The sequence below is a fragment of the Pseudophryne corroboree genome, chromosome 10, assembly GCF_028390025.1.
Source record: "Pseudophryne corroboree isolate aPseCor3 chromosome 10, aPseCor3.hap2, whole genome shotgun sequence".
NCBI classification, from domain to species: domain Eukaryota; kingdom Metazoa; phylum Chordata; class Amphibia; order Anura; family Myobatrachidae; genus Pseudophryne; species Pseudophryne corroboree.
Genome location: NC_086453.1, coordinates 161,947,275 through 161,963,096, shown reverse-complemented (window position 1 = coordinate 161,963,096; position 15,822 = coordinate 161,947,275). Strand labels below are relative to the sequence as shown.

The following is a 15,822-nucleotide window of genomic DNA, read 5'->3' as shown; positions in this document are numbered from 1 at the left end:
CTGCTTATGTGTACGAGAAAATAAAAACATGCCTGAATGATGAAGAAAGCACCAATTGATGTAAGGGGAGCAATAAGCAAACTGCAAGGAGAGATGATCAGGCTGAACCCAGACTGGCAGGGGGTGTGGCTACTGTAGGTGATGCAGCAATGTCCTATCGTGAAGTGGGGGTGTGGTTACACATCATCTGTACTATTGGGATACTGAAGTCAAGGACCTCTCTTTGGAGCACAAGCGGTTAGCTAGTGCTAATTATTGTCGTCCTGAGTATTCGTTTTTGGTACCTGTCCCTTAGCACTGCAAATAATCCAGCTTTCCCAGTTCCCAGTTGTACACGCAACTTTTTCAGAGTCTACGTGTGTTCGCAGTTGTGCAAGCTCGCCCTTCCTGTACTTGGTCTACATTAGAATAACTAGGTTCTGCCCCTCCAGGCAATAGACAGAAATATGTGGCAGAATCATGCAAACCTGCATGGGTGCATATACGGGTGCCCATCCTTCTGGGCATGCACAGTGAAAATTCCCACAAAATACACTGTGTGAACTTCTGCAGTACCCATTTTGGGGGATCAGTATGAAATACCTACAATAAAAATCCTGACGGTCAAAATCTGACAACAACTGACAGACAGTCAAAATCCCGACAAGGTCAAAATACTGACAAGGTCAAAATACCGACATTTAAAATACCGGCAAGGTCAAAATACCAACATTTAAAATGTCGACAGGTCAAAAAGTTGACACAAGTTTTTACATTTTTTGGTGTGTATGTCAACATAGGTTGACCCGGACACTGTATAAGTGTACCGCGTCTGCTCGCCATACTTCAGGTATGGGTGCCTCGCTGCGCTCGGCACACAATTATATTCCCCCTCCAGGTTCACTGTAATGGTAAAGTATGAACAAGTCGGTTTCAATTAAAAAATCATGAAAAAGTCATGACTTTTTGACCTATCAACATTTTAAATGTTGGTATTTTGTCCTTGTCAATACTTTAAATGTCGGTATTTTGACCATGTCGGGATTTTGACCGTCTGTCAATGGTTGTCGGGATTTTGATTATAGGTAAATTGACCGCATCCCCATTTTACATCAGCCCTGCAATGTCGGACCATAAGCAGCCTGTAATATACAGTGCCTTGCTAAAGTATTCACCCCCCTTGGCTTTTTATCTATTTTATTACATTACAACCTGTAATTTAAAAAAAAAAAATTATCTGAATTTTATGTGATGAATCTGTACAAAATATTCTAAGTTGGTGAAGTGAAATGAGAAAAATGTATATAAAAAATATTTTTTAGAAATAAAAATCTGAAAATTGGCATGTACATATGTATTCACCCCCTTTGCTATGAAGCCCCTCAAAAGTTCTGGTGCAACCAATTACCTTCAGAAGTCACATAATTAGTGAAATGACATCCACCTGAGTGCAATCTAAGTGTCACATGATCTGTCAGTATAAACACACCTTTTCTGAAAGGCCCCAGAGGCAGCAACACCACTAAGCAAGAGGCATCACACCATGAAGACTGAGAGCTCTCCAAACAAGTCAGGAACAAAGTTGTTGAGAAGTACAAGTCAGTGTTGGGTTATAAAAAAATATCCAATTCTTTGATGATTCCCCGGAGCACCATCAAATCCATCATCTTCAAATGGAAAGAACATGGTACCACAACAAACCTGCCAAGAGAGGGCCGGCCACCAAAACTCACAGACCGGGTAAGGAGGGCATTAATCAGAGAGGCAGCACAGAGACCAAAGGTTAACCTGAAGGAGCTGCAGAGTACCACAGCAGAGACTGGTGTATATGCGCATGTGACCACAATAAGCCATACACTCCATAGAGCTGGGTTTTATGGAAGAGTGGCAAGAAAAAAGCCATTACTTAGTATGAAAAATAAGATGGCACATTTTTGAGTTGCCAAAAGGCATGTGGATGACTCCCCAAATGTATGGAGGAAGGTGTTCTGGTCAGATGAAACTAAAATTAAACTTTTTGGCCACCAAGGAAAACGCTATGTCTGGCGCAAACCCAACACATCCCATCACCCCAAGAACACCATCCCCACAGTGAAACATGGTGGTGGCATCATCATGCTGTGGAGATGTTTTTCAGCAGCAGGGACTGGGAAACTGTTTTGAGTTGAGGGAAAGATGGATCGTGCTAAATACAGGGATATTCTTGAGCAAAACCGGTTTCAGTCTGCCTGTGATTTGAGATTGGGACAGAGGTTCACCTTCCAGCAGGACAGTGACCCAAAGCATACTGCTAAAGCAACACTCAAGTGGTTTAAGGGGAAACATTTAAATGTGTTGGAATGGCCTAGTCCAGAGGTTCCCAAATGCGGTCCTCAAGGCACACCAACAGTCCAGGTTTTAGATATATCCATGGCTCAGCAGAGATGGTTAAATCAAATTGACTAAGGTGCTACTTAAGTCACCTGTAGCCAAGCATGAATACATTTAAAACCAGGACCGTTGGGGTGCCTTGAGGACCACTTTTGGGAACCACTGGCCTTGTCAAAGCCCAGATCTCAATCCAATTGAAAATATGTGGTCAGACTTGAAGATTGCTGTTCACAAGCGGAAGCCATCCAACATGAATGAGCTGGAGCAGTTTTGCCTTGAGGAATGGGCAAAAATCCCAGTGGCAAGATGTGGGAAACTCATAGAGATTTATCTAAAGTGACTTGCAGCTGTAATTGCCACAAAAGGTGGCTCTACAAAGTATTCACTTTAGGGGGGTGAATAGTTATGCATGCTGACGTTTTCTGTTATTTTGTCCTATTTGTTGTTTGCGTCACAATAAAAAAATTAAAAAAACATCTTCAAAGTTGTAGGCATGTTCTGTGAATGAAATGATGCAAAACCTTCAAACAATCCATTTTAATTCCAGGTTGTGAGGCAACAAAACATGATAAATGCAAAGGGGGGTGAATACTTTAGCAAGGCACTGTAGGTACCACATACGTAGAGTGACAATTGCAGGTAGTGTAGTATTGTGCTTATACAGATTAGTAGCAATTAATGGGGGCAGAGTAATATGCTGCTAATATGTGTTTAAAATGTATAATTTACAAGAAGCACGCATACAGGTAATTAATTTATTATATGCTGTACATGTACTGTATGCTGTAAATATTTCTATGGGGATAGTACATAAAGTGTTTGGATTTCATGTTCTGGGTATTTTGTAAGTCTAGCAATGCTAGATATACACACACACACACACATATATATATATACATATATATCTATATATATCTATATATATATATATATATATTATATAAAGTGTAAATTCCAACTGTACAAAAATTTTCAATAATTTGACAATCAATGCAGAAATTGGGGCAGGAGATTTGGAGTCTTCTCCATAAAAATGATTCTGGTCACTGCCAAACCGGATTTGTCAAAATTCTCATCTTATTCCTCGCTGCTCTGTACCACCGTGTTACCTTTTTCTGTCTCCGGTTGTGACAAAGATTCTTCTACCTGTGTGATCAAAAATAAATAGCACATGACCAGCCTGTTTCACACTATACTCTTTCACTTGTGTTTAATTTTTACTAGCCTATTATTATTCAAACTGTTTTTATTGATTTTTGTGATCGCGTTTGTGCAAAATGATACAATGAAAAGTTAAACGTTAATCAAGTCGGATTACAATGTAAACATATACAATAAACAATGTCAAAAAGAAGACAAGCAAGTTAACAATCGGAGGATTAATTGTTGTCATCAATACAATAAAAATCTGTTAAATCAAAAACAGCAGAGAGAAGAGGGGAGGCGTGAGAAGAAGCAAAGAAGAGAAGAGAGACTGAGAAAAGGGGAGAACTAGGTGGAAGTGGAGGTAGAGTAGATACCAAAAATCAGAGTGGGCAGTAAGAGAATCACCTATGTTTAAGGTCATAAAGACGTGGGTAACTGTGGTGGACAGCAGATTATCTAAGGCTGATTATGGCTGTCTCAAGAAGGATAGATATACAGTAGTGGAGATTATTTTAACCCCAAACAGGGTTGCCAGGTGGCAATAAAGCATGAGGTGACAACGGAGGAGAAGGAAATAAAATCTTTCATTTCCATATAATAATTAATTTTCCTAAACCAATTCTTAATTGAAGGAGCTGTAGATGATCTCCAACAAACAGGTATAATGGCTTTCGCCGCATTATTAAGATGTCTCAGAAGGGAGTGTTTAATAGGTCTTAACAAAAGCAGAGGTAATGTTTAATAGCCAAAAGCATGTGTCCTTAGGTATGTCCCGTTTTAAAATAGTTTCTGAGCATTTAAATACATTTAGAAGAAGTAAGTAATTAAGTAAGTAATTTGGTGGCAGTCCCACCAAATGTGTAAGAAACTACCTGCGGCCGAGTGACATCTCCAGCACCTATCAGAGACATTGGAATACATCCTATGCAATCGGACAGGCACCCTGTACCATCTATAAATAATCTTGTATATATTTTTCTAAAATTGACAAACAAAGCGAACTAGCTTGAGTATTACGAAATCCCAGTCTTGAATCTCCCCTGTAGCTCAAGCTGTTGTAAATGAAAGGCATTCTCTGTAATGATTCCATAGAGTCCTGAAATCATGTGATGGGGGTTGAGGGTCGACACAAACGTTCAAATGGAGTTAAGGTCCTCCTAAATTCCGACAATTTAAAAGAGGAGGTTATAAAATGGCATCGTTGGAGATATTTCCAGAATTCCAAGTGTGAAAGATTCCAGGAATTTTGGACATCAGGAAATTAACGCACCCCATCCAGACACACCAGCTGACCCAGCCTCCGACATGTCTTAAAAGAGAAGCTAATTAGACCTGGGGGATATCCGGGATTAGAAAGAAAGGAAGTAAGGGGGAGGCAATAGAGGAGATGTGGGGCAGAATACGACGCTTCTTCCAAAGACCCAGGGTTGGAGACACTGTAGGGTGATACACCTTTGGGCGGGAAGGTAACCAGGGGATAAGCTCTATGTAATTGGAGAAGCACTGTTCTTCTAAAGAAACCCACAGTTTCGTATACTTTGCATGAGTCCACTCGAATACCCTATTAAGTAAAACAGCTTGGCAGTAGCTTTTGCATATCTCCACTGTGTTTCCGCCAAAAGAGAAAATTGTGTTTAAATCGGGATTGTATGTAGGACCCCAAACGTTTCTAGCCTATTTATAAACTAATATATGCAGGATATTCCCTCAAAGCACCCAATTCACCAGGTACCTATAAATATTAAGTATCCCCAGGATTTATGTACAGAGGTGTGGAAGAATCCATTGGCACCAGTAGGTAACGACATTTTTCAGGTGTTAGCTGCTGTCTGCAGAATTTAGTAGGAGATGGATACCTCACCACAGCGCCGTAACTACCTGTGTGCCTAGCACACAGATCAGTGCCCTAAGGGCGCACGGCCAGCGGCTTGTAATGAGTCAAATTGACTCATTACAAGCCGCCTGTTCTGTGCCGTGCACTGCGCTGGAGGAGAGCAGCAGCGCCGGAGGCAGCGAAGGAGGAGGGGGGAGGGGGACTGGAGCCGCAGCAGCGCTATGTAATTGGTAGTAGCGTCGCTGCAACAGTCCCCTCTTCCGTATCGGCTGCCCGGTGCTGCTGTGAATGCTGGGATGTGGTTCCCGCATCCCAACATTCACAGCGGCGGGCAGCCAATGCGGAAGGAGAGGAGGCTGCTGCATCGGCGCCACCACCAATTACATAGCGCTGCTGCGGCTCCAGTCCCCCTCCCTCCTCCTCCTTCTCCACTGCCTGGGAATGGATCTGCCTGCACGAGGAGCCTGACTGCCAGCGGGGAGAGATGGTATGTCTCTCTCTCTCTCTTTCTCTCTTTCTCTCTCTCTCTATTCTGTCTGCCACAATGTGTAAAAAGGGGGACTGGCTGCCATAATGTGTAAAAAGGGAGCCGCTGTCTGCCGTAAAGTGTAAAAAGGGGGATGGTGTCTGCCGTTATGTGTAAAAAGGGGGACGCTGTCTGCCGTAATGTGTAATAAGGGGGACGCTGTCTGCCGTAATGTGAAATAAGGGGACGCTGTCTGACGTAATGTGTCAAAATGGGGACGCTGTCTGCCGTAATGTGTAAAAAGGGCGACGCTGCCTGCTGTAATGTCTAAAAAGGGGGACTGTGTGCCGTAATGTGTAAAAAGGGGACGCTGCCTGCTGTAATGAGTAAAAAGGGGGACTGTCTGCCGGAATGTGTTAAAAGGGGGGCGCTGTCTGCCATAATGTGTAAAAAGGGGGACGCTGTCTGTCGTAATGTGTAAAAAGGGGGATGCTGTCTGCCGTAATGTGTAAAAAGGGGCTCTACCTGGTGTAGTGGTGCTACTGTGCAGCGTAATTAAAATAATGGAGACTACTGTGCACCGTATTATAAATTGGTATTATTTTGTGGCCACGCCCCTTCCCCATGAAGCCACACCCCTATATATCTTTCATGCGCCTGCGACGCGTACTGCCCCTATCTTACATGGGGGGTGGCGCAATGCAGTGTCTTGCACATAGCGATAAACTGCCTAGTTACGGCACTGCCTCACCAGCACTCTCTGCTCGCTCGCACATGCACAATGACATTGGGGTCCTGAAGGAGTAGTGAAGGTATCGCATTATCGCTCACTTCACTTGTAACACACCGCAGATGTGGGCACCTATTTTTTTAATTATTATTTTTTTTAATACATTCATATGATTCTTAATTTCTGATTGCTGCTGCCAGTCAGCAGAATTCCAGACAGGTGGTGTACTGTAGATGATGCTGGATCACCAAGAGATGGCATGACATGGCAATACACAAGTCTTTACTGGAGCAATACCGACACCAGACTCACAAAACAGCTGTAAGGTAAACTCCGGGGCAAGAGGCAGGGACCGTGAGCACTGGCCACAATAACTTTATGGGTTAGGTGAGATATCTTTTAGGGTATGTTGTGAACATGGGTGCCATCTTGAAATCGGCCGTCTTAAATCTAAGTCAGTTTTTTCAAATGGAAAGGGGATGGTGTAACATGTCATACAACATCAGAATTTGCTGAAACATTTATTGCTGCAAACAGTTTTGAAATAGCAGATATGCTTCAAAAGTTACAACACTTTTTTGTTGCAGGTAATTGAAGATGGCTTTGTCAAAAGAGGAGAGAATAGAGGTAATTTTGATGTCTGGAGAATGAACGTCATGTGCTGCATTGTGGTTCTTCATGAAGGATGCCAAAACCATTGTTGAGGTTGTCTCGTCAGTAGCACTTTTTGGACGACCACTCTGTGACTTGTCAGCCACAGTCCCCGTTTCTCTGAATTTGGAAATTAGGTACCTGACAGTGTTATGTGAAATTGGAGGTCTTTCTGGGTGCCGGTTGTTAAAATCTGCAGCTATGACATGGAAACTTTGTTCTCCAGTCATCAAAATGACATCAATTCTCTCCTCTTTTGCCAAAGCCATCTTCAAACAAGAGAAAGGTGTAGTAGAGACTAATATGGATAATCAACCTAGATTTGTGACTAAATACAATTCCTTCTCGAAAGAACTTAAAAACATCATTCAAAAGAATTATCCTATTCTCAAAACAGATAATATTCTTTCAAGGGAGCTAGCTGACACTCCATGTATTACATTTAAAAAAGCTACTAATCTACAGAATTTACTAGCTCCTAGTTATTTCAAATCTGATGCTAATCCTTCGATCAGAAAAACCACCTCGCTTCAAGAAACCCAAAGAAAAAAATGTTAATTTTAAGTGTATCAAACCTAGATGCACTACTTGCAAATTTATGGTTGATAAAACCAGCCAAATTGAATCTCACTCCTTGGGTTTATTTTTTGACATAATGGAACATATTAATTGCCGCACCACATATGTGATTTATGTAATCACTTGCATTTGTAGGGCGGACAACTAGGATGCTCCACACCAGATTTTTGAAACATAAAAACAATATTCTTAGGGGTAGGAGCAGACAGTCTGGTCCGACATGTTAATTGGAAACATAAAAACAACATTAATTTCCTCAGCATACAAGGAGTGGAACATATCAAAGAGACCACAAGAGGTGGCGATCGATTTAACCTTTTATGTAAACGTGAGGCTTATTGGGTATTTTCTCTAGGCACTCTGTTTCCAAATGGTCTCAATGATTGTATTGAGATGAATAATATCTAGTTTCACAGTTCTCTCTTGTGTATCTGTAGCATGACATTCTGTCATATCAACCAATTGCTTCGGCATTACGCTGAAAAGGTGTGCTATTCTCTATAGTATGTAGGTTAATTATTTAATTCTATCTGCCTGTGGAAATATGGATATGTCTGTTATTTGGGCACACTTCCTTCCTGTATGTATTTACACTTTCTTCCATAGGGTTTATATATTATAAAGTTCTATATTTACACTTTCTTCCATAGGGTTTCTATATTATAAAGTTCTTAGAAGTAAATAATTAAATTTTCATCAATATATATAATATATATCAATTATTGTTTGTCTTATGTACATTTTTCATATGTTCTATTTCTATGTAGGAATTACCATAGATCATGGGGCTTAAAAATATCGCCCAAGTAATATTACTATCTCTGTCCATATGAGATCTATTCTATGGCTCTATTATACCTTAGTAACTGTCTAATTGGGTGACTTAATTTGACTGGGCTGTTCAAGAGGAAACCCGCTTATATTGACTCACTTAAGTTGTGTCAGTTTATACCCTGTCTGGTGGTGATCTTTTGAATCTGGATAATGTGACTGTATCTAGTCAGGTTTTCACTTTTCAATTACCTCAAAAAAAATTGTTGTTTTTTAAAACATAAAAAAACAGTAATCTCATTAACAATTAATAATATAACTCTAAACATAAGAAAATAAATAAAAAAATATCTATATCAACATTAAAATCATATTAGTCTGAAGCGAGATTCGAACACCAGTCCTCCCACTACTTGACACAAGGGACTAGCCGTCTAGGCCACCAGTACCTCAGTGTATTGAAGATGGTTATACTGAGCTTAGTAGTTTAAACAATTGAATTAATGAAAATGTGAATACTCCTATGTCTCTCCTTACAGCTTTTTTCAATATATTTGTTTACATATGTGTATATATATTTTTATATGTTTACATTTGATACAAGTGTATTTTTGTTAGCATTTTGCTTATGGTCACTGTTGTGTACATACATACATATATATATATATATATATATATATATATATATATATGTGTGTGTGTGTGTGTGTGTGTGTGTGTGTGTGTGTGTGTGTGTGTGTGCGCCAATATAATTCACTGAAACACTGGTTATCAGTGTTCTAATCTGGTTTATTAATGATATAGAATTCTTGCTCATTATCTGATTGATTCACCTGTGAATAAGCACCTGTGAATAAGAAATTACACTGCCCTAACGACTGGTCACTCAGGAGCTTAAATAGAGCTCTCTATTTCACTGCATCATCTTCTGATGAAACCGTGGTCTTGTTTTAACGGAGAAACGCGTTAAGGATAATACACACTGCCTGCACTTCCCTTTGGACTCATACCAGCACACTACCACAGTCTGCACGGCATCAGCTGCAATTGCCGTGGACCTTCAGCCGAGAGCTGCGCCCTCCCTCCCCGTGAACTGAATTGAATACCGCCGCTCCCACAAACCGCAATGGACCCTGTATGCTGACAGCTGGTCTCACTGAGACCTCAAGGAACCAGTGGTGAGCATCAACCTTTTGGCGGCTGGGGAGGTAGTAGCACAGCGCTAGTTCTATGGCTATAGCTGAACAACACAGTCAAGTGTTAAGTATCCACCTTGCTTTTCCTTTGGAACATTTTGGGACTTTCATTGACTTTTTTATCTAATATATTACTTTCGTGGCTGTGGACTATATGTGTGGCATACAAGTGGGACAGGTCCTATGGTAGCGTGGTTTATTCCATGCTATGCATTTATATATGTTTTATCAGTGCCATAACTAGGCATTTTAGCGCTGTGTGCAAGAAACTGCATTGGCGCCCTACCCATGAAAGACAGGGGCAGTGCGTGCCGTAGGCGCGCACAAAAAAGATATAGGGGCATGGCTTCATTGGGAAGGGGCGTGGCCACAAAATAATACCAATTCATACTACGGTGCACAGTAGTCTCCATTATTCAAATTACGCTGCACAGTAGCACCACTACACCAGGTAGAGCCCCTTTTACACATTACGGCAGACAGCGTCCCCTTTTTACACATTACGGCAGACAGCGTCCCCCTTTTTACACATTACGACAGACAGCATGCCTTTTTACACATTGCGGCAGACAGCATACCCTTTTTACACATTACAGCAGATAGTGTCCCCTTTTTTACACATTAAGGCAGACAGCGTCCCCTTTTTACACATTACGGCAGACAGCTTCCCCCTTTTTACACATTACGGCAGACAGCGTCCCCCTTTTTACACATTACGGCAAACAGCGTCCCCCTTATTACAGAAGACAGCGTCCCCCTTTTTACACATTACGGCAGCGTCCCCCTTTTTACACATTGTGGCAGACAGAAGAGAGAGAGAGAGAGAGAGAAAAATACCATCTCTCACCGCTGGCAGTCAGGCTCCTCGTGCAGGCAGATCCCGGGCAGCCGCAGGGAAGAAGGAGGAGGATGGAGGGTGGACTGGAGCCGCAGCAGCGCTATGTAATTGGTGGTGGCGCCGCTGCAGCAGTCCCCTCTCCTTCCGCATTGGCTGGCCACCGCTGTGAATGCTGGGATGAGGGAAGCGCATCCCAGCATTCACAATAGCACCGGGCAGCCAACGCGGAAGGAGAGGGGACTGCTGCAGCGCTACTACCAATTACATAGCGCTGCTGCGGCTCCAGTCCCCCTCCCTCCACCTCCTTCCCTGCCTACGGCGCTGCTGCTCTGCTCCAGCGCGGCACACGTGCACACACAGCACAGAACAGGTGGCTTGTAATGAGTCAATTTGACTCATTACAAGCCGCTGGCCGTGTGCCCTCAGGGCAACTGCGCTGACCTGGCACACACGTAGTTATGGCGCTGTGTTTTACTATATGCAGTGGCGTAGGGAGGGTGGTTCCAGCGGAGCTGGAGCTCCAGGCGCCCAAGATAGTACAGGGCGCCACAGCTCAACTCCACCGGAACCTCCATCTGGCCGTACGGGGCTCGCAGCTGTCAGTCACTGACAGCTGCGAGCCAGAGCAGTGTCAGCTCTCTACCTCCCTCCCCTGCTCCATGCTTTGTGATGCACGGGCGGCTGATGTCATGATGTTAGACGCCCGACGGGTGGAGAGTGGAGACGCGCTGCAGCCAGACGGGACAGGACTGTGGAGACGGAGCAGCAGCAATGTCAAGCAGGAGCGGGGCAGTTGAGTATTGTTTTTTTTTTTTTTTCTTTGTGTGTGTAAGCGGCGCTACCAGGGGGCACTACTACTGCGGGCAAATAAACAGGGGGCACTACTACTGTGGGCAAATATACAGGGGGCACAACTACTGGGGCAAATATACAGGGGGCACAACTACTGTGGGCAAATATACAGGGGACACAACAACTGTGGGCAAATATACAGGGGGCACTACTACTGTGGGCAAATATACAGGGGGCACAACTACAGGGGGCACAACTACTGAGGGCACAACTACAGGGGGGCACAACTACAGGGGGCATAGCTACAGGGGGCACTACTACTGGGGCAAATCTACAGGGGGCTCAGCTACAGGGGCACAACAACTGGGGCAAATCTACAGGGGGCACAGCTACTGGGGGCACAGCTACTGAGGGCACAACTACTGGGGGCACAGCTACAGAGGCACAACTACTGGGGCAAATCTACAGGGGGCACAGCTACTGGGTGCACAACTACTGAGGGCACAACTACTGGGGGCACAAGTACGGGGGGCACAACTACTGGGGGCAAATCTACAGGGAGCAAATCTACAGGGGGCTCAGCTACAGGGGGCACAACTACAGGTGGCAACTCTACTGAGGGCACAACAACAGGGGGCAAATCTACCGCTGGCACAGCTACAGGGGGCACAACTACTCCAGGCACAACTACTCTGGGCACAGCTACAGGGGGCATAACTACTGGGTCCATAACTACAGGTGATATAACTGTGGCGATGCCCCTTCCCTATGAAGCCATGCTCCTTTTTTTTGCCGCGCGCCTTCGGCGCACACTATGTTTCACCTGCGGGTGTGTGTGTGTGGGGGGGGGGGGGGGGCGCCAAAGGAAACTTTCGCTCTGAGTGCCACATGATCTAGAACCGGCCCAGGTGGCCACGCCCCCAATTCAGTACAGGGGAGGGGGGCGTCGAAACATACCTTGCACCATGACACCTTGCTACACCTCTGATTATATGTAATTTAAGAAATTGTCTATGACATAATATTTTACATAAGCGCTCTCTTGATATATTGTTTATCTTATATATTTCTAAAAATAAAGCTGTCTAATATTTGTAGGCTACAGGCAAAAGCAGCCAGTATTTGTCCTGCACAGAAAAAATATAAATATATTTGCTCCCCTTACATGGCAACATAGTTTGTTCAAGAAACAAAGTTACTTGCTTGCTTTGCTTTACTTACAAACATGAATCAGGCACAGAGTACAGTATACTGTATATCCTATCCATATGCTTAGGTTGCTACTAGTCATCGTCACCAGTGCACAAGTGCACCACATCCTGCTCTGCTTAGCCTGCAGTTGTGTCAACATGCCTTCACTAAACTAAGTCTACAAGAGCATGCCCTGTTGCAGCACAGATGCACCTTATCAGCCATACTGGAGATATTATTAAAAAGCATACAATTCTGCATCAGCCTTTACTTGCATACGCTTGATGCAAGGCAATGTGCATATGCTCCACTGATATGCAGTTATATTCCCGAGTGTTCGGATTCCGGCGGTCGAAATCCTGATAGCCAGTGAAATGCTGATGGTCTGAATCCCGTCTGCCTGCTAGAAACCCACTTGAATAATAGATCCTTGTGGCAACTGAAGGTCCCAAGGTGTGGCGAGCGCAGTGAGCGCACCAGGGGACATGCTGCACTTGTCGTCGGGATTCTGGCTGTCAAATTCCATCGTCTGTATTTTGACCGCCAGAATCCCGTAACTCGGGAAATCATACCGATCCCGCTCCTCCAACAGCCATACATTCAACTCAGCAACATATACTGTATGTTACTATGGGTATAATCTAATAAAATCCCTTAGGGATTTTATTTGTGTTTTTTAGGGATGTAGTTAGTACTTAGTGCAGAGGTTCTCAAACTCGGTCCTCGGGACCCCACACAGTGCATGTTTTGCAGGTAACCCAGCAGGAGCACAGGTGTATTAATTACTCACTGACTCATTTTAAAAGGTCCACAGGTGGAGCTAATTACTTCACTAGCGATTCTGTGAGGAGAACAGCAAAACATACACTGTGTGGGCCCCCGAGGACCGAGTTTGAGAACCTCTGACTTAGTGTATAGTTGTGGTTATGTGGGAGATAAATTGAGTATGGTATTCAATATAAACCTCTGTGAATAGATGTTTAATGTACTAGTGGAAATTTTCATCCTAATGGTTATTTTCTCTTTAAGTAGTACACTGTACAAGTAGCATACCTCCAAACTGTCCCGATTTGGGAGGAACAGTCCCGTTTTTCACGGTCTGTCCCGCTGTCCCACCCGCGGGTCGCAGTGTCCCGCGGGTGTGGGGGCAGTTCGGAGATCCCCCTGTCACTCGCTGCTCTGAGCAGAGCAGCGGTGAATAGTCCCGGCAGAAAGGGACAGGGAGCATGGCCAGCAGCTCTCACACCGCTGTCCATGCCCCCATAATGATAATTTCCAATAGGCCACGCCCCCTAATTTCGGGCGTGCACCTTCGGCGCTCGATGACGTCCCTCCCTGGATCAGGCTAAAGTTGGGAAGTATGAAGTAGTAATGCACTCAAAGGGGTACATTTACTAAAGATTCTAAAAATGAAAAGAGGTGATTCTGTCTATCATTTCTCTAGAATCTGATTGATTGCTATGGGCAGCATGGGTCTGGGACTGAGGATAGACAGCAAAAAGGTCGACGCCAATTGGTCAACACACCTTAGGTCGACATGGACAAAAGGTCGACAAGAACAAGGTCGACATGGAAAAAGGTCGACATGAGTTTTTTTTTTCATGGGTGTCGTTTTCTTCGTAGAGTGACCGGGAACCCCAATTAGTGCACCGCGTCCCCTCGCATGGGGCGCTTCGCTCGCCATGCTTCGGGCATGGTGCCTTCGCTCCGCTACCGCTTCGCTCGGCACAGATTACCGTTCCAATCGTAGTCCACGTGGATCGTTAAGTATGAAAAGGTTCCAAAAAAGAAAAAAATCGTGAAAAACTCATGTCGACCTTTTCCCATGTCGACCTTGTTCCTGTCGACCTTTTGTCCATGTTGACCTAAGGTTTGACGACCAATTGGCGTTGACCTAAGGTTTGTCGACCTTTTTGCTGTTGATCTGTAGTCCGGATACCGGGCAGCATCACCTCCTTTCAGTTTTAGAAGGTTTATTAAATTTACCACATAGGGTGCACAGGTACTCCATGATGTTGGATGCCATCTCCTTGCCTGTCAGCAAAAATAGTAGTGTCCCTGGCACTTTGATGAGATAAATAGTGTTGGTGAGTGAGTCACTCAATGACTGCCAAGACAAAACTTCAAGTTGTTGCCCTTCCCTACATTTTGCATCTTAATTATCACTGCTCTTGGAGGAGCTGGAGACAAAGCAGTGTACCTGTACTATATAAAATACACCATTCAGCTATACTTGCCATAATATGAATATAGTAGCTCACCTGTATAGTGTTAGATGCAGATAAGTCACCCATGACATCAGCAGAATTTTTGTGGCAGACCTTGTCTTCATAAAATAGCAGAGGGGAAACTCCAATCTACTTGACAGAATATATAGAATACATAATTAGCAATTGTCTTAATATCAACCCATGGCTATATACTGCAAAGTATTCAGTTTTTTCCATATTTTATACAGTGTGCTTCAAATATGGAGACGTGCTGTTTTTTTCTACATAAATACAATAGTAGGTGGGTTGTTTATAGTGGTCCCAATAGGCCAATTTGTGGGACTAATTCAGCATAGATTGCTATTAAGAAAAAATTGCAGTTGTCTGCAAGTAGAAAGGCACCGCTCCATCATGAAGAAAAAACGCCCCATGCAAAATTGCGAATGCATTGCAGGTCGCTATCCACTTGCAGATGTATACGCAATTCCCTAACATCAATGAATCTTTGCCATCTGAACAAATGTGAGTAGGTCTGAGGCTGCCACTAATCTGCGACTGAGAAAGCCTGGAAGTGGTCTGTGCTGACGTCAGAGACTCTGCCAAAAAATGCCTGGGCACGTCTGCGTTTTTTCTGACACACCCCGAAAACAGCAGGTTTCCGCCCAGAAACGCTGGCTTGCTGTCAGTCAAATAGTGGCTACATTGTGATTATTATCTGTATTCAATTTCTATCGCTACTACCCCTCATGCGTGTGCAATGTGACGCATGCACAGTCGTTCGATAATCGCTTATTTTGCAGTTTCTTTGAATAGAAAAATAGCTGAATTAGGCCCTTTGTTATTTATAAGAATGCAAAATTGATTGTTTATCTTCACTATAAGAAATTATGAACCAGTGAAGAATTCTACACATTTTATATTGTCATTTATTTTGTACTTTCTTGACATGGCTACTAGTAACAGATGCAAAGGCCAAATTCTTAAAGCTATGTGTGCAAATGCTAGGAGCTTAGGAGAAAAAATTCCAGAGCTAATTGCAATAATGACAAGGGATAACCTGGATATTGTG

At 43.6% G+C, this 15,822-nt stretch overlaps 1 protein-coding gene across 1 annotated transcript in view; it reads right to left on the bottom strand.

Moving 5' to 3' along the window:
• Positions 1 to 2,871: 2,871 nt before the first annotated feature.
• NHERF4 (NHERF family PDZ scaffold protein 4) overlaps positions 2,872 to 15,822 on the bottom strand; it is a 564,596-nt gene continuing 551,645 nt past the window's right edge. Inside the window, exons 8-9 of the mRNA XM_063941742.1 lie at positions 14,805 to 14,900; positions 2,872 to 3,495 (exon numbers count right to left, since the gene is read on the bottom strand). Of these exons, the coding sequence (XP_063797812.1) occupies positions 3,427 to 3,495; positions 14,805 to 14,900 (165 nt within the window). The 3' untranslated portion in view covers positions 2,872 to 3,426. The remainder of the gene's footprint in view (positions 3,496 to 14,804; positions 14,901 to 15,822) is intronic.